Genomic DNA, 24,829 nt, shown 5'->3' on the forward strand with positions numbered 1-24,829 from the left:
AAACGAATCTTAAATTGAACCATCTGGGATTATGTTGCACAGTGAATGTGATTTGCATGATTGACAGGTATTCCAGGGGGCAGAGCCCCAGCTAGGAGGGGGCTCTGCTTTTCTCATGGGTCCAGACCCTCCAGACCTGCTCACAGCATCGAGAGGGTGGAGATAAGAGGATTCCCTCGGTGTGCTGTGCCTCCTTAAAGTGGCAGACAAGGCATCAGGAACCATCTGTGGTCGCCAGCACGGAGACGACTCTGGCTCTCTCACTAAAACATCCTAAGTCAGTGGAGGTAAAATATGTTTTCCCTTAGCAAATTTTTTCTTCAGTCAAAATAAACAATATGATGCTATCAGTGCTTGCTCAGCACACTGATGTATAAATTGCTAAAATCAGGATACAAGCTGACATTCTTATGCACCCAGGACACATTCTCAGGGCTAGAGAGATACATCTGCAGGTTCAAAACTCTAGACTTTAATAAAAACATGCACTAACCATTCCCATACAACGATATAACACAATTATGTTGTTTTTCTCTGGCAAAATTTCAAAAAGAGCTAAGGTCCAAAGCATCTCATTTATGCAACTTCAAAGGGAGGTTTACTTGTGGGGTTGTTCACCCACAAGCCCAGCAGCCTGACTTGGGGCTCACGTGACTACAAGGAAGTCCACTCTGGAAGTGCCAGGGGAAGAGAAGGCCGGGATGAGGTCTGCCACTTGCCGAGGGTCAGCGTGACCAAGCTCAAGGTAAGTGCGGAGGGTCTTCCTCACTGGAGCTGTGGTGGCGGGAACTGGCTCTGTTTACAGAAGTGCAGGGGTGCACGCCCTGACCCCGGGCTGGGGACCCGAGTGGTGGAGCCGGAATCGAACTCCAAAGTCAAGAACGCCCCGGGGATGCCTCCTCGCCCGGAGCCTGGGAGGTGTGGATCTGAGAGCCAGATCCCAGCACCCTTCCACCTGCTTCTTCCCTGAGGAACGTCCTCCCTCTGCCCTTGGGGAGCTGGCTGACACTTAAAAAAAGGGGCTCCCTGGTGGCGGGGACTTAAAGCCAGGGTCACACAGTGACTTTTCAGACCGAACAACCCTAAGGAGAGCAACTGGCAGAAACTCCAATGCCACCCCTCGACAAAGAAGAGGAGACGAGAAACCCTCCCAGTGGGTCCAGGTGTGTGAAGAGGGCAGAAAACTGACCGTCCCAGGAAGCTGAGGTGGAACGTCAAGGTGGGGTGAGGGGCGGTGGGTGCAGAGCTGGCGGGACAGTGGAAGAGGAGGAGAGGAACATGGAGTCAAGGGAACTGAAGAGCACATTTGCCATATTTGGAGAAGCCTCCTGGTTTGCAAGTAGGAGGTTCTCTGTGTGCAAAGGGGAAAGAGGAAAGAGCCAGGCTGAACTGCCAGTTCCCGGTGAAGAACTGCTTCCAAAAGAGGAAAGATGAGCACAAACAGATGGGGAAAGGGATGGATATTTAATTTACAAAACCGTGGCCTTATATATTTGTTTCTTCTTTGGCTTTGTGACTCTGTTTAGGAAAAGAAATAATCCATGCAAGGCTGGGGTGTGGCTTGGTGGCAGAGCACTGGCCTGGCATGCATGAGGCCCTGGGATCCATCCAGCAAGAGAAAAAGAAGAAAATCCATGCAGAATTATAGATTGAGGGAGCAAAAATAATTTGGAACAGAACAATTTGAGTTTCAAATGTGCACTATGGTGCCCACATTCTGACAAATGCCCTTTGGAGAAGTTGACTCTGGGTCCTCAACTCTTCAACAACGTGATTTCTCGACAGTTAACTTCATTGTTTTCAACTTGATTCCCCGTGTAAGATGGGGACTGCCCCACAGAGCACAGTAGGACTACGAGTCAATGAGTGGAAAGGACCGCAGCAGCCCCGGACAGAGGCCCACCACCGGCAGCGCCCTGACTGGACATCCTTCTCTCCTTCTTCCCACAGTTCGTGCCAAGTGCTCGAGCAGTTGCAATGAACTTACTAGTAAAACCTCAGCTTGGCTGGAAACCTTGAACTGCACAGCTTCCAGGGTTTCCAGGGTCCTACAAGGCAGGCAACAGCTGGCTGCAGCTGCCCAGTGCTGTTGGCTCTGTGAAGGGCCAAGAATCAAGCCGAGGGCGAAAGCAAAGCTGGCCCTGTGACCACCAACAAAATGCAAAAGGTGACAAGGAAAAAGGACAGGAAGGAGTAGAGTGGCAGGTGTCAGAGGACCAGGCACTAAGATGTGAGAGATTCTCACAGAGTTTGGCAGAGCCTGACATTTGTCTCGCGGTGTAGCCGAGTACTTGAGAGCGGAGGCTGTACCAGGAGGCCACATGGCAGAACCAGAAGCAGCCTCTGTGAAGTCCAAAAGCCACACTAAGGACAGAGGAAGGCAGCCTGGGCTGCAAGTCCTGGGGGTCCTGTGTCCACACTTCCAGTGTGGTGGCTGCTTCCTGTTTACCTTCAGCTGGTCATATCAGGAGGCCTGTTCTACAAGGTGTTTTGAATTCTCTGCTGAAAGACAGCAGTCAGCACTGCCTGCTTAAAGCCCTCTAAAGCAGACATTCTTTAGAAGAAAGAAAGCACGTCCGTGATGTGCTAGCACAGGCAGGTCCCATCCAGCACGGACTCTGCAAAGGCAGAAGAGGCAACACGTGCAAAACCTCCCACGAGGGGCTCTCGCCATGCAATTGGCATCAACTGGGAGGTGTGTGGAGAGAGACCCCAAAACCTGGGAAGTGAGGTCAGTGTGGTATTCTAAAGCCCAGGTGTGCTCTCAAAATGGAACAAGCATGCCAAATGAGTAATAGCATTGGTAGGAAAAGCTTATGGTTAAATCATTATGCTCCATTTTAAATTGTGAAAATAGGTAACGTGCATCCCATCTCTAGGAATTATCATGGGTACAAAAATAAACTTTTGGTCAGTAAACCACATGGCTATTAAAAATGGGGCAGAGAGTTCCATAGTGGCTAACATACATCTGAATCTATATTGAATTTTGGAAAGAAACATCACGTGAGCCCCCACAATGCCCTTCCATGACGGTCATTGTGCAGGCCGTGGACAATGGAGGCCCAGGCACAGACAAAAGTCAAACAACAGGCCTGCCAAGGAGGCGCAGGAAACACCTGCTGTTTTTTTTTTTCTTTTAAATGGAACAAGATACTAATGATTATTTCATATGGACTTTTAAAAATAACACAGGCTTTACTGTAGTGGCCACAAAATGAGATTCAAATGAAGCACTGTAGAGAACTATCAGAACATTAATAGTCAGTTTAAATTGGAAGCTTCTTTTCAGATTATCTTCTTAGGCAACAGGAGAAAAGATCTTTATAGACAATAAAAAAGCTTGTCTTCTAGAAATGTGTTGGAAAGAAATGCAACAATATATAAACAGCAAAACGTCTCTAAGTTTGAAGTAATGGCCGAACGTGGGCCAGTTTGATTAAGAGAGAGAAGCGAGACTGCAGATGAGCCCCACTCCCATCCCTGCCCCTCGTCCCGGGGGTCCCAGGCTGAAGAGGAAAGTGTCCATCTGACGCGGTCTTCAGAGACAGAGTATTATTATTGCTTTACACTAAAAGGTCTGCTGAAGGGTCTGGGGGAAGCTTTTCTCTCTGTGCCTGATCCCACCCTGGGAGAGCGCCTCTGGCCCCTCCTTCAAAGGCCCCACCTCAGCCAGGGGCCGTGGGTCCAAGGGCATGGGCTCAGTGGGGTCAGTGGCTTGCTGTCACTCACTCACTAAATGCCCACTTGATCATGTTTCCTTTATGGTGTCGGCTTCTGTGAACTAAAGCAAGAACACTTGGAAACCCCCAGAGTGGGTTCCGGCTTCTCCACTGGGGAAGGCGGGAGGGGCTGGGAATGTGACCCTGGCCATCAGGGCCTCCTTTCCCATCCTGAGCAACAGGGGTTCCTGTGGTTCAAGGCTGACAGCTGTACTGTGGGGCAAGGGTGGGCTGGGAGGGATGGGAGGAGGAAGGAAAGGGCTCCAGGCCACCAGCGTTAGGCCGCAGGCAGAGAAACCCAGCTGCACAGGAATTCTAGAGCTTTCTCCCAGACTCCTCCCTGACTGCGGCCAAAGGACAGGGAGCATGCTGCTGCAGCAGGAGGATGCAGAGAGCCTGGTGTCTTTAAAAATGTTTTGTTCAAAGTACTGGGAGGATCTGTCATAGACTGGATAAAAATTTTGAAGGCAACAGTATGTTCGAATAATGTTTCAGGACATTAAAAAAACACACACTGGACTTCATTTTAAGTTCTCAGATGAGATTAAATGCTAAAAATAACTAAAACCTCACATTAAACACCAGTTAACAAAAGGGTTTTCTGTGATAGTAAATTGTGATCCCCTTGGAAACACACATACACAAAGCATATAAATATATACAAAACTTAAAGACTCAAGTGTAAATACATCTATGCACACACACGCACATGCACATATAATGAACAGGCCAAAATCCTGGGCTTGCTTATTGGCCAACTACATCTTAATTCCAGGAGTAATGACCCTGATCTAGAGCCATCCCTCACCTCTGCAGGGGCTGCTGGGAAGGACCACGGTGGTGGTGACGTGGTGTTGTCCTCCTTAAAATGTCAGACTCGAGGACTGGTCTCACTCATCCTTGTCAGCAACTGGCATTTCCATTACTCATCTTTCCTTCCCAGATAGCTGACATTTTTGAAGGGTGCCCTTTTTGTTAAATTTTATTTTCTCCTAAAGAAGACTTTTTAATCTTCTGGAATTAGGGAGTTCATTTTCACCCACAAAGTTCTTTTTGTTTGCTTCTTTAGTCTGATTATTCTACTTGAGGGTATGCAGATGGCTAGATATTCCTTTTCATTAATGTTAGCCTCAAAATAAAGTCCTAAAAATACCAGTGGCAATTAACATTTAGAAATCTCCTTCTTGGTCCATAGCCATCTTCATGGAATGTCTGTGTTTGAATTAGATCAGACTTAGACAGGGGGGGCCAAGGGCGGCGGGAGAGGGGGGACCGAGGGCGGCGGGAGAGCACTCTTGCTTCCCCATTTCCATTTCAACGCTGCAGCCACATCTTTCAACAACTTAACAGTCATCAAAGTAAAATCCTGGATCAAGGTTCAAAAATTAGTTGCACAAAGAGAAGACTAGCAGTCAAAAGGAAAAAAATAAAAAGAACAGGCACACGCTTACTAAAAGCAAAAGAATATACTGGTAGAAATACGCTGCTATGAGCCGACCCGATGGTGTGTGTGGTGAACAGGGTGATGGGGACCGAGGACCAAGGACCGCCTTAGCAGGATTGCTTCAAAACCTGGGGACATCATTCCTCCTCACTGCACGCTGGCCAGGCAGCAGGCGGAAGCCAGGGCTAAAAAGGGAGGTGAGACACCCTGAGGAAGGTGATCAGAGCGAAGCACAAGTCTCCACATGAGGACTGCGCAGGATTCAGGTGTACTGAAAGCTATCGCTTGTTAATATCTAGGTGCAAAAAGGTCTATCCATCATGTTCTTTCCTAGCCTCTGCTGCCATCGACCGTCAGCGTGAAGGGAGGGGCTGGCAGGGGAGACGGGACGGGAGGAGAGCTCTTCGGCAGGCTGAGATGCTCTGGGCCAGGGTAGGCCGAGCAGGTGATGGCTATGGGTGTCCTGAGGTGCCCTAGGCTGCCAGAGTCTGCCGTGGGAGGGAGGATGGCACTCCTGAAGAGGAAGCAGGTCTGCGCCAGAGCTGGAGTCTTCCCAAGAGCTTCCGTGGGAGCAACCGTCATGGGTGCCATGTGCCCCCTCTGGCACGCCGCTGATGGCCACTTGTTAATAGTGGTGAAAGGTGCTCTTTATTGATGCCATTGTGTTTTAAAGGTCTAGCTAGGACTGAAGCTTGGGGTAGCCACTGGGTTAGCGGTATCCAAACTTGAATCGCATTATTTTAGCCTTCTTGGACTTCAAATTAAACAGCTACCATTTTTCTTTGCTCTTAGTTGTTCTGAAATTTTAAAAATCACTGTTGAAATATGACTGGCTAGTTACATGTCCCGTACTAGCACAACTTCATTTTATAGTGAAGGTTGACTTCTTTTTCTCAGCTTCCTAGAGATACTGGCTTTGCCTGGCAGGGAGAATTCCTTTGATCCTCCTGCACAACACCTGAGGATAAGCAGGCTGGGGTCACTCTCCAGTCTCTGGCTTTCCCTCTTTGAAGTGCAGAAAGCTCATGATAAATCCTGCTAGAGCAGAAGTCACTTCTGAGACAGTGTGGGATTGATAAGGGAAGAGACGGAAGCACCCTGTAAGTGCACATGACCCTTGGCCATCTTTTCTTTTTTCATTTTTTTTTTTTTTCAAGCTGGGGATCGAACTGAGGTGTTCTGCATGCTAGAAAGGAGCTGTGTCACCAGCTACACCCAGTCTACACTCCGGGTCCCTCAAGGGAAGCTGTGAAACGAGTCTTATCGACTTGCACTTTAAGGTGGGACTCAATGTTAGGTAACAGTTCTCCTCGGAGGTTCCACTTTGAAGAAGAGAAGTTTTTAAGTTCAACTTTCAAGAGTTAGGTTCTATTTTGTAATCAAGTGAACTTTTAACTGAGTTCTCTATGAACTTCATTCTGGACAGATATAAAGCTATGCTGTGGTTTTTCTCCCGTTGTTATCAGAAAAGTCTCCCCAGCTCCTTTCCCTGCCCTGGAGTTAATATCAGACAGGTATCTGTCAGATATCTTGGGGGCATTGGCTGCACTTCCTGGAAATGAGGCTGGGGAGAAGCCTTGTCGACGCTCTGGACAGACACTCCAGCCTCTGGGCCGAGAGGTGCGCATGTCGCTTGGGTTGCAGGGCTGGCTTGGGCACACAGACTGCCGGCTAGAGACTGTGCACGCTGCCTCCTGTGGCTTGTGTTTCCCACTGCCCGGCCACTTCTCCAGGCTGGCCTGAGATGAGCAGAAGGTGAGAAGCGACAGGAGAAAGGACAGTGGCTTCCTCGGCTTTGTGGAAGCCCTGAGATCCACAAGCGCTCCTTTGTCCTCAAAGGTCACGCAACGTTCCTTTCACCAAACCTAGAACAGCAGGCTTGGCGGACAGATGCTGAACAGGGTGCAGTGCACAAAACTGATCATCTAACGTCTTCACAAGACTTAAAACACCACGGCCATCACGTCCCGTGGTCTTCTTAAAAGCAAGCGCCCCCACGCAGGCGCTCGCAGGACTTGCACGCTCACTACAGTGGCCGGCCTCGCCCCAGGATTCGCTTGACTGTTTCCTTATTTAAAACAGACTCCAAGTTTGAAGAGTAGGCCTGTGTCTCACCAAGACAACAATTTAATAAAAAACACTGATGCTGACGAAGCCACTGAGAACTCATTAGGCCAAAGATGATATTTAGCCAGCATTAATTACTTCCATTCCATTCTGTTTTCTTTCTTTCTTTCTTTCTGGTTCCAAACCTTCAGGAATTATCCATCCCAACAGTGTCTAGGATATGAAAGCTTTTGTTCCTGCAGGGGGTCTTTAATGTCCTCAGTGTGGCCTGGGAGGAAACTGTCCTCAAAGCAGGGCTTGTGTTGGGTCACTAGAAAGTCTGTTTCTGCTTTGGTTCTTCTAGAATTTAAGCCTCTCGACTGGGCACAGAGAGAAAGGGGCAGGGGTATTTTGATCTTTTTAAGCAGCAGGGCCATATGGTCTTTTGAAGGCTGCTTTGTGCTTCCCACATGAGTCAGACATCTGACAACTTGAATGATCCACTTGTCTACACCACAGTGAGCTAGTTTGGCTGAGATGCCAGAGGGCTAAGACTGGCAGGCTGCTCTAGGCCTCTGGTTGGCTGGCTTCTTAGGAAATTTTTGAAATGCTCAAAACTATTAAAAATAAACTTATTTAATGTTCACTCTGATGCCAATGATAGTGACATAGATATGTGTGCCATCTTTGCCCTTTGAGTGTGGAGGATGGGGTAGTTTCTGAAGGTTTAAAGATGGTGAAAATAAGGCAGGGAGGAGAAGAACCTGTTCCCACTTCCCCGGTGGCAAGCTCAGATGTCCCCAGGACAGTGTGCACAGGATCTCTGAGGTTGGCATTTCTGCCACACTTCCTTCTGATTATTTTGCCATGACTGAAAGGAAATGGAAGGAGTAATTCTGTAACTCTGAAAGCCATGCATCGACTTTCTCCTTATTTTTGTAGCAATGGGCAGAGGCCTGCTGACAAGGATGGACAGGTAGGCCCGGACTGAATGGCTCCGCAGGACTTAGAGGCTGACCACTCTCAGGTAGAAGGTGCATGCTGCCCACCCAGAGAGCCAGCCCTTTTAGCTCCCTCTGCTACACAAGGGGACACCGAGAGGCGACGCCTCTGCTGCCATGGCAGCACTTAGGAAGCCTGTATCACTGGAAAGACTTTGCTCTGGTCTTTTTAGAAATCCTGCCATTGTTTATTAAGTATGAACTGGGAAGTGAATAAAACGAAACAGGTCGCTGCGCCAGCGTGGCTCTCCTGCGAGAGGAGAAGAGCGTCCGTGCCCACTTGCCCAGATGTCCCTCCGGAGGAGCGGAATGCAGGGTGTCTGAGGCCAGGGCTTCTGCTGGATCTTGAGAACAGTGGAACTGTGGGTTCCTGCCCCGCTGGGAGGCTGTGGGGTTTCCCATCAAGACACAGAGGAGTTGCCACTCTCCTTGCCCTGGGCGTGAGCCACCACCCATGTTTTCCATGAAGCTCTGGAAGGAAGGACATGTCCCCAGAACTGCCAGCTTCAGATGGAGTCAGCTGGTCTTCTGCCACTGCTCCTGGTGGGGTGGCTGGTGCGGATGCCTCATGGCCTGAGCCCACTGCCCCAAGCCCATGGAAGGGCCTTTTCTGCCTGCACCAGCCAGTGCTGGCTCCCAGGGTCACTTCTGTGCCTCTGCAACCCATATAAATGTCCCTGCTCTTCAGTTTGTCTTTCAGAAATCATCTGGCCAGCCAGGAATCCGGCTAAGGAACAAAGGGGTTAATTTTTCTCTGGACTCTAATCCTTGCTCTGAGCTCTGAAAATTCCTACTCTATGGTTGGCTTGTTTGGATGTAAATCCAGAAGGACACAGAGGGGTGTGTGGCTCTCTCAGAAAGACAGTGGCTTCTCCCTGCATCTCCAGGGTAGCAGAGGATTGAGTGCCACCTCTCGTCAGCAAGCCCTGGAATCAGGAGCGGCTATGAAAGAACATGGCACAGGCTGCAAAAGCATTTTGGGGGTGTATGTGTACAGAGTCCATCAGAAGGAGAAGCGGAAAAACAAGATCCAAAGACCTTTCCACTTTCTGCTCTGCACTCAGGCACATCACCTTGCAAGGCTTCCTTGTCAGTCGCCGAGAAGACCTGCACCTAGTCACTTGTTCCCTGCTGACTCCAGTGTTCAGCAAATACCTGCTTAGCTGTTGCAGTAAGCAGCTGTGAGAGGAACGGCATCTGCTGAAGTTGATAAGCGTTAGGTCATCACCACCGAGATTACTTATTACCAGAGACTTTCACCATTCCTACTACTTAAGAATATATTTTACTGATAGGAAACAATGGAATTCAGGGTAGAAATTTATCATGTTTCAGACAAAGGAAATGGTGATTTCAAAGACAATGGGAACTGGGGACACAGCTGTCACAGAGGGCTGGCCAGGTGTGCGTGAGGCCCTGGGTTTGATCCCCAGCACTGAATCTAAAGACACTGGGAATTTTTTTTTCTAAATACTGACTTCCTTTGGAGGTGCTAGGGACGGAACCAGAGCCTCGTGTGTGCCAAGCATGCAGTCCACCACTGGGCTGCACCCCATCCCTCTGCACACGAGCCTCCAATCATCAGATTCTCTCTGGTGATGTTCTTTGAGTCTATTCAGTGAAGCAATATTAAAATTATTTTAAGTACATTACTTTTCTTTTTGGGTGAGCTCCAACTTGGCCTTTTTTGGGTATCAAATCCTGAACAGTGTCACAATAGTCCTTTTGACATTAAATATTCATCATATTGGGGTAGAACAGGGAGTGGGGATAGAAACTGCAATTTCTTCTTCTTCCCTAGCAGCATAATTAACTCATTTTCAAAATAGTTTGCTAAAAGTCCCACATTGAGAATATACCCACTGCAACTCTACATTGTGTACAATCAGAGAAGTGAGAAGTTTCGCTCCACTTGCGTACAATGAGTTGAAATGCGTTCTGCTGTCATGTGTAACTAATTAGAACAATAATAACAACAACAAAAGACTATATCCACTGCAATCTTGCTAAAGAGGGGAAGAGTCACATGTGCTCAAGGGTTCAAGGGGGATCCCAAGCTGGCCAAAGCCACCATACCAGGAGCTCTGGTCGAAGCTCACGTTGGAAAAGCAAGAAGCACAGTCTCTGCAGGAGGCCCTGGGGAGGAGAGGGTGAGGAGGGCCCTGGAGAACTTGCCCTCCTGTCTGAGCTGGAGGGCCTGTGTGTCCAGCATTTCCAACGTGCTGTGCCCTGGGCTGGGTTACTTCTGAGATAAGGCCATTTTGTAAAGCTATAAGCCACAGTGCAAATCCTGGTCTCACTTTCACGAGGTCTGGCTTTCCATTGTCCTGTCCTCACCCAGGGCTTACCTTTGGGAATGTTCTTACGCACCGACTGTTATCATTTCTCCTCCTGCCCCGGCTCCTCCCACCACCCTGCTGCATTAGCACTGATGTTCAGGGTGGCACCCACATGCCAGGTGCTGCTTTTGCTTGGATTTTAATTAATTGAAATAAAATAAAATCTAAAATTCAGCCCATCTGCTCACTAGCCACACTTCCGTCACTCAAACAGCCATGCTGGACAGTGCAGACTGAACGTGGCCCAGGATGATTCTCCAGGAGCACATGGCACTGGAATATCAGTGCCAGCAGACCAAATAGGGCCTGATACATGACGGATGTGCAAAGAATATCTGCTGAGTGAATAAATATTATTCTTAAATTTTAGTGGGCAGTTAAGGCTAAATGCAATCTAGTCTGTATTTGGGGCCACGTTTCGGATCTTCCACGGTTTCTTTGCCTATAACTAGGTCTGGATTGAATGAGTTTTAGTGTTCCCTGAAAGGGCTCTGTGACCCGGGATCAGCTAGCTGACATCTTGGAGGGCGTCTCCTGAGGGCTTGTCATCTGGCCTCCCAGGCCTGTGTAATCCCTCCCCGCCACCTTCCCCTCCATCCTTGCCTCCCTGCGCCCTCTCTGCGGAGGTCACAGTCCTCACTTGCTCAGGTATGCTGTACTGGGGGGTGGCTTCCACATTCACTGGTGCGAGCCCTTCTCCTAGCCCTGGGCCTCACCTGCGGCAGTTGAAGCAGAACACACTGAACAGACATTTGAGGCTGAAGGGATGCGAGACTCCACCGCTCGAAGGAAGCGAGGCTCTCTCACAGCGACGTGAAAGATGTGAAGGAAACGCCACTTTACGGGCCTAGCGTGGTCTGACTTGTACTTGGGCGGCTCCCATCCAAACCTATTTTCCCCACAGAAAGTGATGGAGGGTTGAGCTGCTGCAGCTCCTGGACTTAGGGGGAGCCAGGGCACCTTTGCTCCAAAGTCCCACTAAAAATAACCCCACGGTTTGGAAAGCGGGTGAGTCATGTGTAGACAGGGTCATGGCCCGGAAGCCAGGCGGCATTTCTGCTACTGCTGAACAATTCTTTGTCCTTTCTGGGCCATGTTGGTGTACGACGGGTTGGCAAGGACTTCTGCTTAGTAGCTGCATGCTACTCTGAAGCTTCTGCCTGGAAACCGGCTGCTGGTGTGAAAAGGGACCGTCCCCTGACTGTATTGGGCAGGGTTGGACTGATGACTAGAGCACAGCAGAGCAAACTGCTCATGACTGCAGTCCACCTGCAGAGGAGGCTTGCCAGTCACTGGCTCACTGCCCAGGCCCCTCTCCTTCCTAAGCCTGAGGCTAGCAGTCTTGTCATCTTGGGCTTGCTACCCCTTTGAGCCTACAGTCAGAGCCCAAGAATGCATTTTCCTGCCTTCCCATCCGCCCACCTGCAAGACACAGCCGAGGAACACCCACACAAGATCCGTGCATAAAAACCACCCAGCACATGCTTTGGTTCGGGTCTCTGCCACAAGTTGGTTATGAGTTCATGTAGGCCCTTCCCCTCCTGACGCAAGTGTGAATCACACCGCACCTCTCAGCTCTGACCAGGGAGTGGGGGCACTGTGGCTTGCTGGAACTATCAGGGGCCTAGTGGTTCTGCCCCCCAAAAGCACTTCTCTCCCTGCCAGGAGAACTTGCAGCTCACCAACTAAGGGTGCAAGATCAGGCTCCGTATGTTTTATGCAAAGCTCATTCATTTGGTAACATGAGAATTCATCTGGAACTGGAATCCACAGTATGCTTGTGATTTCTGCTTGGAGTCCAAAAGTTATCCAGTAACATGCAGTTTCTGCTGTTGCAGTCACCATGGTGAGGAGCACACTGGTTGGGGTACCATGTCCATATAAGGTGGACTTAGCCAGGGATGGGGGTGGAGAGCCTGCTGGGAGGTGTTTCATCGCTGCTACAGTAGCACCAGGGAGAAAATATATGGCAAGGCAGCCCAGGGGAAGCTGTGGGAAAGAACAAACTATGCACGCAGCTCTCTGGAGAGCAGACTCTGTCCAACTGCTATTTTTATATATTACATTACTTAAAAAATACTATCAAGCCAAAAGTAGGGCAGATGTGGCCCTGCTTTCTACAGAAACACATCTGGATGAATCTGCTAACTAATAAATCTTTAACCCATTTATTAATTCACATAGTTGGTAATCAAATACACCAAGTTTGTAGTATTGAAACCAATATCTTTTAAAAAAAATTTTTATGTAGTTGTAGATGGACAGAATGCCTTTATTTTATTTGTTTATTTTTATGTGGTGCTAAGGCTCAAACCCAGTGCTTCACATGTGCTAGGCAAGTGCTCTTGCACTGAGCTACGCCCCAGCCCCCAATGCCGTATCTTAATAACTGTTTTAAAGAAGCAGAGGCAATCGGCCCAACAAACACCTTCAGTAAGGGGCTAGGTGTGCCTCAGGCAGCGTGGTTGCTTCTCTCCCCATGCTGGGTTTTCTCTCCTTTTACTACTAGTTGTTTCTACCGTCTTACTGACAAGTGTGCATTGGCGTCCCAGAACTAACTGGTCAACCTTCAATGCTGACCAGTCCCACATCTCAACAACGTCTGTTCAGCCACATCGCAGGTGGGACTCATGGTGTCAGGCCACCCGAGTGCTAGGACAGTGGATGACAGTGTGAAGGCTGCAGAGTGGGTGTGGTCTCTTTACTCCTGCACAAATTGCTCGGAGAGTGGCCAAATTTCTACTTTGATCAGTGTTGATGACCTGTTTAGTGGTTAGAGGGACCCCCAGCCCACCTGAGTCTTGGATTACTAGAGTCTATCAAATTAACCAGAGGGGGTCAGCTCTACACTTTACTTGAGAACATCTAAACTCAGATGCAGCTGCTTCCTTAGCTAGAAACGCTGAGCAGTAACAAGGTCTCAGTGTCTGTGCTGTGAACTTGCTCAGAGACTTAGGGACCTTAGGGATCTCCTCCCTAGAGACCTCTGAAAAGATGTGGGGCAGAACGGCAGTACATGGGCATGCTAGTGGCAACGCCTGCATCTTCGCTGAAGGACTGAGTTCTTGTAAAGGCAACACAAACAATTCTGTCCTGGTTCTGCATTTGATAATCACAAGAAGTGAGAAAGAAACACAGAAGTCTGCAGCTTCTGCTTGGGCTGAGCTCTGTCTGGCTGAGTCCTTGGAGAACACAGAGGCCCTCTCCAGCCGAGTGCCACCCGACACCCTGGGGGCAGATGTTTGTACACTGCTGACTCATCTGCTTCGTGTCCATATAAGGCAGCTGGCTGAGTGCTCGGAGCGTCTGCGCCCAGGCTCCCTCCACAGATCTCTCATTTCAGCACCGGGAAAATCAATGGCAGGGAACCCGGGGCAGCCAAAACCTCAGGAGATGCAACCATGTATATAAAAACATGATCCTTGTTAGATGCTGACGAATGACCTACAATTCCTAAAACATCAAGTCTAAGACCCTTCGCTAAAGCCGAGGCTCACCATCTGCGAATGGCAAGGCCTGATGAACACGGCACGTGAGGTGGCCTTGGTCCCAGGCACAGCCCCTCCGAGGTGATCTCTGCCACTGGCGTAGTCATCAGTCACAGGTTAGCAAAACAAGGCCACCACACTGACCAAGGGTCCTTGCTCTGAAGACTAGGAGTCATGTCTCGTGGAGGGGACTCAGGAGTGGAGAAAGAACCCCAAGGTGGCAGAGTCCCACAGCCAGAGGCAGGAGTGGGCACAGCCACATCAAAAACTGCCTTCAGGACTCCACTGGGGAAACTCGCTGGCACCTGGGACTGTAGTGGGTTCTGGCAACAATGGCACAGAAGGCAAGAATTCCCAATGGCCTCCCACCACCTGGCAGTCACCAGAGGTGCAGACCAGCAGGAATTCCAGGGACAGAAAGGTCAGCACTGCGGCATAATGTGAAATGCTACTCCTAGGCCTCCACAAGCACGGTGGGCCTGAACATATAAGCAGAAGGACTATCTTTAGAAACAAGTAAAGACTCAAACACCTGCTTCAAAGGCAACAGAGTGAGAGACCAACCATTTCAATTAAGCACTGAACACATTAAACCCAACATCAGATCAACAGTTCAAATTCTGCCAGGGGTTCTGTAATAATTTGGGGTAGCCTTGTTTTTTTTCTTGCTTATCTGTGAAACGAGCTATAAAAGAGCATTCAGGGAATGAGTAATTTTAAATTCAGAATCACTACCCATGGTATAAAGGCTGATCCTCTCTAGTTTGCATACCTACACTGGAGTACAAATGCAATTGTTTTCTCTTCTGTAATATTTTTACAAGGTATGTTTGTATAAAATTTAAGTATAAACATCATTGCCTTACATGTATACATATGCCCAAGTGTATATATACCCACTTGCACATGCAGCCTGCCCTCCATATTGGAAGGTTCCATGTCTATGGATTCAACCACCATTTTTAATATAAAAATATTAAAAATATTTTTATAATATTGCTTCTGTACTGTATTTGTACAGATTTCTTGTCTTTACTTCCTAAATTGTACAGTATAACATCTATTTATGTTGCCTTAGGTATTAAAAGTCATCTAGAGTGATCTGAAGTGGAGGACGATGTGTGTGGGCGCCATGCAAATCTTGTGCCACATTCTGTAAAGGACTTGAGTGTCAGCTTGTGACACCCAGGGGTGTCTGGGAACCTATCTCCAACAGATGCTGAGGGATGACCATATGTCTTAACAGTGAAAAAGAGAAAAGGAAAAGTGGTGTAAATCTGCTCAATTTGGCATTGTTACTTGTGCTGGTAAAGAGAATGTGGTTGTATTAAATTTCTTAGAAAAGCATTCAATTGACTTAATCAGGTAACTCAGGCACTTTCACTCCAAACAGCAGCGTCAGGAAGCATTAATGGCGATGCTCTGACTTACGCGTCCTCCTTTCTCGGGGTAGCACTGGCAGCCGCCACTGCAGTCTCTCCCTCCACAGGGCACATCGAACTTCTTCACACCCTGCAAAAATCAAGCACAAAGCAAAGAGTGTTACTTAAGCCGTGTTATCTACAGTGTGGGTCACGATACCACCTGCTGGGAGTCCTTTCAACTCTAACAAACAATGATTCATTCAACCTATTTAATGAGCATTTATTTAGAACAGTTTTAAATGGGTTCACAGCCATACTGAGCAAAAGGTAGTGAGGGTTCCCATCTGCCCTACAGCCGACACGCCTGGCCTCCCCACCAGCACATCCTGCTGTGGGATCAGCGAGGCCACCTGGCATATCACCACCTCCCCGGGCCCATCCTGCGGTGGCATCAGTGAGCCCGCCTGGCTCATCACCACCTCCCTGGGTTCCTTCTGCCTGTGTGCTCACTCTGGGTGTCATGCGTTCTGTGGTCAATGGCCTTGCATGCCTTGAGAAGGTTCCCTGAACCCGGGGAGTCCAGGTGAGAGGCAGATCGGCATTGCATTCAACTGACTATGCCACAGGACACAGGCTGTGGTAGGAATGAGGGGCCCAGGGTGGGAAGCAACTCCTCCTCGTACCTGGAGGTGGAGGGATGCATCCTGGAGAGGCCCGAGTGAGCCCGGGTGAGAGGAGCGGGACCTGAGGCCAGGCTGCTCTGGGACCCGCCAGGTAGTACCAGTCCTAGCGAGTGTGAACAGGAGAATGAGAATGTGCACCGACCAGGGGACAGACCCTGCAGCGGGCACTGCCTGTGAAGACTCAGGGGGGCACACCTGTAGGGAGAGCCCACCCCATCCCTCTTGCTCTGGGAGCCAGCTGATCTGCTGTGAGGAGGAGGAACCAGGCTACTCCCAGAACTAGTTCAGTTACCGGGGAGGCAGAGTGGAACCTTCTGCTATGAAAGCAACTCTGAAGTGGGCTCACTGGAGACCCGGGGGGTCCTCTGTCTGGCGGTTCCACTGGGGAAGAGATTCCTCACTCCTGATTTCAGCATTTAGGATAAAGGAAGATGGGGACTGGACCGCATGAGTGGGACCCTGCCTCGTTGCCCCAGACTGTTCCCAGGGCGGGTACCTGGAGCAGGACAAGCAGCCCCGCCCTCTTTTCTCCTCTGTCCAAGGGGTCAAGCTGCAGCCCAGGCCCCCACTGCTCTCCCAGGGGAGCTATAGGCCCTCCCCCAGTGAGCTGGTGCCGCCTTTCATGGAGGAAAATCTTATCTGGTTCTTCACGCTTGGCCACAGTTCTGCAAGCGTCTCGTGTGCCCACACGACGTCTCGTGTGGCCATGCGACAGACAGTCACACGTGAGGGGCTCTGGACACCGGCAGCCTCTGGCACTCCCTGAGCCTAACCTTGTGAAAGCAGACCCCTGGCCCGCGGGATGGTGCAGTGTCAGGCAGTTCTGCATGTGGTCACAGTGCTTTCCTCCTCTCCGAGCCACGCCTCAGGGACCCAGCAGGACGGGCCCTGGGGTCCCCTCTGCAAGGTTTTTGTGACAGACGTGAGCCAGAGTCCTCCCTGTTCCCACTACTGTGGGCATCCACATGACAGGCAGGCGGCACGGCCATGGTCCTGCTGCGGTCCTGCTCAGTGCACTGCCCATGCTCAACCCTGGACGTGCAGGACAAGCACATGTCTGACTCCCAACATCTGCCTGGCCAGCGTTGGGCCTCCGCCTTGGGCCTCCGCGGTCCCTCAAGGCTCTTCCTGAAGAGACTGACATCCGCCCCTGGGCTCACAGCCAGAGAGGACTCACGGGAGACCTCCACGTATTTTGTGCTCTTACAATAATTCTTGATCTAATCCAGTCCCTGATGCATCAGTCACTGCTTTGAAGAATTCCAGAAAGTCGGAGCATCTCAAATCCTCTAAGGAAACTAATATAGCTCCTTTTAAATCTCTTTTTGTCCCAAGTGAGGTTAATGAGACTGCTGAGTTCCACAGTATAAAAGTAAGCACATATAAAACCCTTTTATGCCCTCAGGTGATTTTCTATGGTTTCAGTGTTTACGTATATGATTTCCACGGTTTTGGATGTGGGGTTTTTAGGAGCACAGCTTCACATAAGCGGCAGGTTCCACGGCTTATCCTCAGCACCATGGGACAGGCCTGGATGGGCCGGTGCATTCACACTGCATTCCACGTGACCATGGTCTGAAAGGTGCCTTGGCAGCTGACCCCGCTGACCCAGAGATTCGTTTGCCAGTTGCTGGGAAAGGGCTGGGGGCTCTGCTCACGCTCCCTCTGGTGTTTCACGTGCTATTTTAAAATCTGACTTTAGAGCCACTTACCAGATCCCTGTGTGTAAATCATGGGTTGGAAAGATGTTAATGGTTTTGACTGACCGAGCAGACTCCCTTTTCTAAGTTTAAGATATTCACTGGATTTGGTTATAGAAACGAGCTCTCCCACGACCTGCTCACTAAGGAATGGTCCCTTCTGGTACCGTACTTTGCCAACACGTGCCAGTGGGCAGGTGCCCTGTCTCACCAGGGAGGACGCACACATCGTTGGCAGGCAGCCCCTCACAGACCATGCCACCCTGAGTCACAGACATTCCAGCCACACGTGAGTGTGTGTGTGTGTGTGTGTGTGTGTGTGTGTATGTTCCCACTGGCAGCTCACCTCTCCTTCACAGGGACTCTTGTGAATTCCAGAGTCACAAGGGTCCTAAGTGCCACACAGTGGAATGGCAGGTCTCCAGGACAAACAGGAGTACTTACTAACTGGGCAGGGCAGGTGCTCCAGACGGCCTCTGCACACAGCTCTCACCTGAGCCTCTCGAGATGCGTATGCCTTCCAAGGCCATGGCTGGGCGGTGGGAAAAGGACTACATGGGACCCAGGACCGTGTCCCTGCCTTCTTGTCTAATAGGAGGGTAGTAACAGCTCACAGCAGCACTGCCAGCCTCGGCCTTGACTTTACAGTGCAGTGTGACCCAAAGACAAACCACGGTCCTCCTGCTGGTCAACTGCTTCGCAGGGAGGGCTGGTTCTGCCACCCCATCTCTGTCTCGAGAGCTGCCACCACTCAAGGGTGGACACTGGCTCTGGCCTGAGCGTTTACCTCAAAGTCTGTAAAGGCAAGCTTTTCTCCCAGTTCTTTTTAAGTCTCTCCAAGCATTTCACATTTCTCATTCTACAAAATCACAGGTTAAAAAAATAAACGTCAGTTGTATCTCCATCAGTTCCTCACCTCCAGTCTGAGTTCCCAGTGGCAGCAATGGCGTAGCACAATGTCCAACCCCTTGCTCTCCACGGTCCCCAGAATGGGCGTCTGGCTACTGACTTCTCCAAGGAAGCATGAAGAAGATGAAGCTCCCAGGGCGGGGCTCCTACAGACCCTCTCTAGGTGCGGTCAGTACCCACTGTCTAGGGTCACGCCATGTCCATTCAACTGAGCTAATCCAGGAGAAAGAGGACCCGTGGCCCAAGGTGACCGATTATACTGAAGATCTGTGGAAGCTGGTGACCTCCCTGAGCACTGGAGAATGCACGTGTCTGTCCCCTTCAACCCATCCAGGAGCTCTGGGCACTGAGGAGCCTGAGCTCCTGCCCCAGTCCAGAAGACGGCTCCTAGTACTCCCGACGTCAAACCTGCTGAAGCAGAGAGCCCATTCCTCTCCTGTCCCTTACAAACCCACTGGCCCCCTCCCTCTTTCATCCATTCTTACCTAATGCACTGGGCTCTGGGTATAAAGTGGGGACAGGCAGACAACGTCCCTGGCCTTGTGGAGTATGCACAGTAGACAAGAAGGTTGATTCAATAAACAGATGCCTGAACTGAGCTAACTGAACTAGCTGATTCTGGCTGATGCTCTAAAGAAGAGTGGGCAGGGCTGTGGGTCAGGAACAAGGAGACCGTGAGGGCACCTGCTAACACAGGGACTCACTCAACTCAGGCCCACTCGGGCTACACCATGCTCCTGTCCTGCTCACAAGCCCACCCCACAAGCGCCATTTAGCCTGAGGGTGTGATGACCGAGAGGAGACCCCCAGCTGCCCATCACCCTCCAGCTCCGGTGAGCAAGACCTTCCTGTCATCACTTGAGGGGTTCAGAACCCCATGAACAGGGGTGAACTGAAGTCTACTCCTCTTATGACCCTCAGGATGTCCCAACAGTACTGTAGCCCCAACTTCCAGCTCAGGGTTCAACTTCAACCTGTGGATGCCCTACAGTCCAGGAGGGACAGCTCAGAGGCACCAGTCATGGCTCAAACCAGAGGCATCTCAGCAGTTTCCCAAATGCATGACCATTTCAAACTGGGAGGGGTCACCAATTTCTTCAGCAGAAGAGCCAGCACATGCTAGGGCCCTCACACAGGTCCATCAGGTCACCTATCTCGTCACCTGCCACCCTGAAGACCTGGCCCCCATCTGAAGCATCAGCTCCTTCAAGAAAGGCAGAGGAACGGAAGAGACTGGGAGAGACACTGCACTCCCAGGGGTGGGGACATTAATGTGGCCATCAATGTCATCTCTTGACAGCTTCAGTGTTGTAGAAGCCACAAGAGTTTTGAAAAATAAATGCAAATGATAAATTTGGGCATAGAGTTCAAAGTGGCTTCAGCATAAGCATCCCAGTGGACAGTCTGCACCACCAGGAAGAGATGAAGGTGGCATTCTCAAAACAAAGCCTGTGTGGCAAGAGAGGAGGAGAGTGGAGAGGGCCGTGGGTTGTGGAGAAACCTGAGTGGGCATGCAGGTGAAGACACGGGAGAGAGGCTGAGGACAAACCTGGAAGCAGTTTCATCAGTGAAGTGGAGGGGATGGCAGGGGACTGACTCCGGCCCCCAGCTGGAGTGTGGACCAGCAGCAGCAGCCTCCCTGCAGCCAGGTATGAATGTACCCTCCCAAAATCCACTGGGTCAGAACCCATCTTCTAACATGGTTTCCAGGCAGTCAGGCTGGGCTCTGCACAGCCTGCACTAGATGACGGGCCTGGCATTGTGGAGGGGGGCTTCGGTGAAGCCTGGGAGGGAGCTGCATGCCACAGCCATCTTTGTGCAGCAGAAGGCGGGGTCTCAGCCTGGGGGGTGGTCCATGCTTCAGTAGAGCCAGTCACATCCACTTTAGAAAAGGGCTGTCCTCAGGTCTCCCTTGCTCCTGCAGTGGACTCAGGGGGCTCTGAGGACCCAGGACACAGATGTTGGGCTTCCAAAGAGCAAGATGACTTTTAGATCTCTTTTCCTTTTTTAAAATATATCCTTTTAGGGCTCTTTGTTTCCTGCTGAATCTTACCCTGTCCTGGACTGGTGGCCAGCATGGCTGTGCTGATGAGAAATCACAGGACTTGGGAATGACCTGGACTGCTCAGGAGCCAGATGGCAAGACACAGGCCTAAAAAGCATGTTCTGGAGAACTCGGATCATATTCCATTCAACTGGAATGTGACTGACATTGTTTCCAGGTGGAAAGTGGAAAGCTTTAGCAAGGGATTTCTTGGTTGACTTAAAAAAAATCTTTTATTAGTGCATTACAGTTAGTTACACATGGTAGTCAGGCATAATTGTACTGGCGTGGAATTTAAGTTGCTCCACTTTAGTCCTCAGTACCTCCTCTTTCTCTTTCCCCTCCCTCCTTCAGTTTCCCTTCCTCTACTCTACTGGTCTTCCTTCTGCTTCTTTACTGATTTTTTTTTTTTTTTTTAAATAGGTGCTTTAAAGATATACATAAAGGTGGATCTTGGTTGGCTTTTTGTATGGGAATCCCTTTCCTTGGAGTCTTTGAGTCTTGGCATTATCCCATCTAGAAAGATTTGAAAATCTATCTAATTTCACAGCATCTGTCTCAGACATATTCACATTACTCTAGATGCATGGTCTAGCCTCCCTGGGGAGGCTTCTCCCCTGGAGAACAAAAGTCCAGTACTGGGTCTTCTCAGGGAACGTAGGCTCCAGCTTCCTGAACTAGGTTCCTATCACGCCCAAGCAGAGAATTCTGTGTCTTGGGCCAATGACTCTCTGTCCGCCAGCAGAGATTCTTCTCTGCCATTTATACATGGAATTCTGTAGAGTCAGAGCAGAGATCAGCAGTAGCAGCTGCAAGATTAAGAGAACATCCGGTCCCACAGGTTGCTGGCTCTGCCTCCACTGGAGCAATGCCACGGTAGCAAGAAGGGGTATCGTGTTGCCTTTACCAGGGCTCATGAACCATCAGGCAGACAGGAAAGGCCCTCCTCCCCACCTTGCTGGGGCAAAGGAGTGCCATCCCAAAGAATGACCCCGTTTCCAAGTGTTGAGAAAAGTGCCCAGTGCCACTTCTCCAACCACAGAGGTGGTTTTATACTTAGGATATTCAGAAATACTTCTGAATGAAAACTTGAACACCAGGAAAGGGAACACATAAAAAATTCAGACTCCTTAAGAGTAGTTATCTAACTACCTGTACCAATTGTCTGTGTACCTTTAGGGCACAAACCCATGGAAATGCACCCAGCTTTCTGCAGATGTATCACTACAGTTGATACAATATATATGAATGAAGGGAAAAATGGTGGCCATTGTTTTCAACTTGCACATAAAAATGAGTATTAATCAAATTTATATGAAAATTCAAGAACAAAACTCATCTGTCCTAAAACAAAGAATATTTTGTCCTCCACATGTTCCAAGAAATTTCTCGTCCAAGGAAGTCTTTTTAAGCCAATATACCTCCAGCCAAAAAGAGCAATTCTCTGAAGGGAATTTACAGATACTTTGCTGTTGAATTGCCCCCAGCACCTAATCCAAACTTCCTCCACAGAGGAATATTGAATAACCCATTCTAAGTGATATAAAAGGTAAATGCTTCTTATTGCTAAAAGTAATTATCTTTCATGTTATAAGGCAAAATAATCTATACGAGTCTTTGTGTATCACAAGTTCAGTCAAGCTGGACGTTTTAGAAATATCCTTTTAATCCTAACATAGAAGAAAGCCAACTTGAGAACAAGGTTCCCGGCAAAATTCTATTAGTTTATCAAAACAGGAAATATAAGCCATTTCCGTACATGCAGCTTTAGAAATTAAGGAAATAATTCCAGCATGGCATGAGCAAGACAAGGTATAGGGAAAAGGAAACGCAGCCAGAGTGGCACACACAGAACAAAGTCCTTCTCCCCAACGAGCCCGTGGGAGACCCGGCCAACTGCTTCCTTTGTTTAACAGCATTTCAAGGGCGCCCGCGACAAAGGCCATCCCTTGAGAGCAGGCCTGCCATGGTCACCAGCTGGAGGCAGAGTCCGGCTGGTGGGAGAAGTGCTCACCCACTTGGAGGAAGAACCCTGATGGGCCCCACCGGTGCCAGCTGTCCCAGCACGGTGGCTGCTGCCTCCCTCCTGGCACCGGGAGGTTCAGGGAAGGAGAGGAGGTCAGGCCGCTGTGTTTGCAGCAGGACAGCCAGGATGGGAGATGGAGAGAGTTCCTAGGGTGGAATCCCAGGTCCTGCGAGTGCTCCCCAGGCCTGCCCAGGTGCACAGCTGTTCTCCATGGCAGCAGATGTAACCAGCAGGGACCGTGCTTGTGCCTCAAGGAGCCAATAGGTGCTGGCACAGGTTTGTACACTTGTATCCTTACACACCTCAACCAGCTCCTTCCAACCATGTGGCCATCTTCAGTTTCTTCTTAGGCAGTTCAAAACCTGGTGGTGCTTTCCAAAGAGGAGTCACTGAGATGCAGCAGCCTGTGATGGCCAGCAGGAGGGCTGGGGCGCATGCTAAGGCAGGAGCTGGACAGACGGGGAGGGCGGCCAGCAGGCACGGCATGCAGGCGGCCAAAGGCCAAGTCAGAACACTACCCGAGTTACACTACTGATCCCTGGGACAGTCAAGGCAGGCCAAGGATGGCTGAATGGGCTGCTGGACTCCAGGATGAGGAGTGTCAGGGAGCACCCAGGCAGGTCGAGTAGACTGTGAGGAGGGAAGGGAGGCCAGGAGAGGAAGCGCAGGCAAGGGTGCTGGAAAGGCAGTGTGTAGAGAACGGGCACGGGCCGCCTGGGCGTGGAGTGAGGATCCCGCCTCTCAGTCTGCAGGAGCGCTCCCCTTGTACTTCCTGGAGACACTGGCCTGGCTAAGTCTGGTCAGGAACATCAGACAGCAGCCAGGCTCATGGGCCTGGGGCTGCAGACAGAGGAATGAGAGCTGAACCCCAGCCAGAGAGGAATGAGCCAACGTGCCTCTCGTTCCGGCCCGGGGAGAGGATGATCTCAGGTGTGGGTGGGCCCAAGGCTGCAGGTGAAGACAAGCAGGCCAGCTGGCCGAGTGGGGCCGGGGGCTTGGCATTTCCTGCTGCACCTCCTCGCCCCGACTATGTCTTCACACAGGCAAAAGGCAGACGAAGGATCTCTCCAGTGAGGCAGGCAGGTGTGCCTCCTGCCACCAGCACACGAAGGAGGGAAGCAGGTGCTGCCACTTGCAGGGAGCCACCTAGAGCACTGGGGCCCAGCCTGGTCCAAAGCACCCGTCCCTTCCTTCCCTGCAGCCCATGAGGAGAGCAACCTGGTCCTCGCCTGAGGACCTCATTTGCTGCACGGCTTTATTAGGTGCTGGGTGGAGATTTGCCTCATCCTGAGTCATCTGGAGGAGAAACTTAGATCCTGCACAGCCAAGACCAGGGAGTAGACCTGGGGTGAGGCTGAAGGGAGGGACCAGGCAGGCAGAAACCGGTGACCATGCAGGGGTCTGCTGGGGCCGAGCACTGGACAGGCAGGCTTAAGAGCAGCCAACCAAGGACCCCCGGGGCGCAGGCGATGCCTGTCTTGGAGCCCGAGGCGTGGTCTTGTGAGGATGGCCTGCTGCATTTCCAGGGTCCCTTTCCTGTCACTTAACGTCTTGGTCTTTGGATGCTGCTATCCTTTATTTCTACTTCCTGTTTACTTCCCCAAGTCTGTTCCCCTACCCACTGTAGAATCTACCGCCTCTCATAACATCTATAGTGGTTCCAACTGCTACAACAGCTGAAGGCTTATTTTCCTTGCAATTTAGATATGGTTAGGACTCTATGACTAAATTCTAGTTGGTCTTAATGACTTCCTGCCTGGGACCCCAAGGCTTTGAATTACAAATGAAACAAACCTCAGAGGTCTCAGGTGAGAACTGGTCCTTTGGCTCTTGGAAAGCCCCTCATTACCACATCTGACTGGCAGCAGGGAGCGAGACTGCTGGCACAGGCGCTGGCTGGGTTTGCCTAGCAAGTCAGGGAAGGAGGTCTGTCAGTCATTAAAGGCCCTCTTGCTGATGTCCTCATGGAGCTGCCACAGAGACGGCATTATTCTGAGAGCTAACGTGCACACCAGCCGCACTGCAGGAGCTGGTGTGTGTGTGCATGCACGTGTCTGCTCACA

General features: G+C 50.4%; 1 protein-coding gene across 1 annotated transcript in view; it reads right to left on the reverse strand.

Annotated features, from left to right (window-relative positions):
• Col4a2 (collagen type IV alpha 2 chain) overlaps positions 1-24,829 on the reverse strand; it is a 151,660-nt gene that overhangs the window by 92,190 nt on the left and 34,641 nt on the right. Inside the window, exon 4 of the mRNA XM_047552910.1 lies at positions 15,472-15,552. Coding sequence (XP_047408866.1) covers positions 15,472-15,552 — 81 coding nt within the window. The remainder of the gene's footprint in view (positions 1-15,471; positions 15,553-24,829) is intronic.

This window comes from Sciurus carolinensis, chromosome 5, assembly GCF_902686445.1.
Source record: "Sciurus carolinensis chromosome 5, mSciCar1.2, whole genome shotgun sequence".
NCBI classification, from domain to species: domain Eukaryota; kingdom Metazoa; phylum Chordata; class Mammalia; order Rodentia; family Sciuridae; genus Sciurus; species Sciurus carolinensis.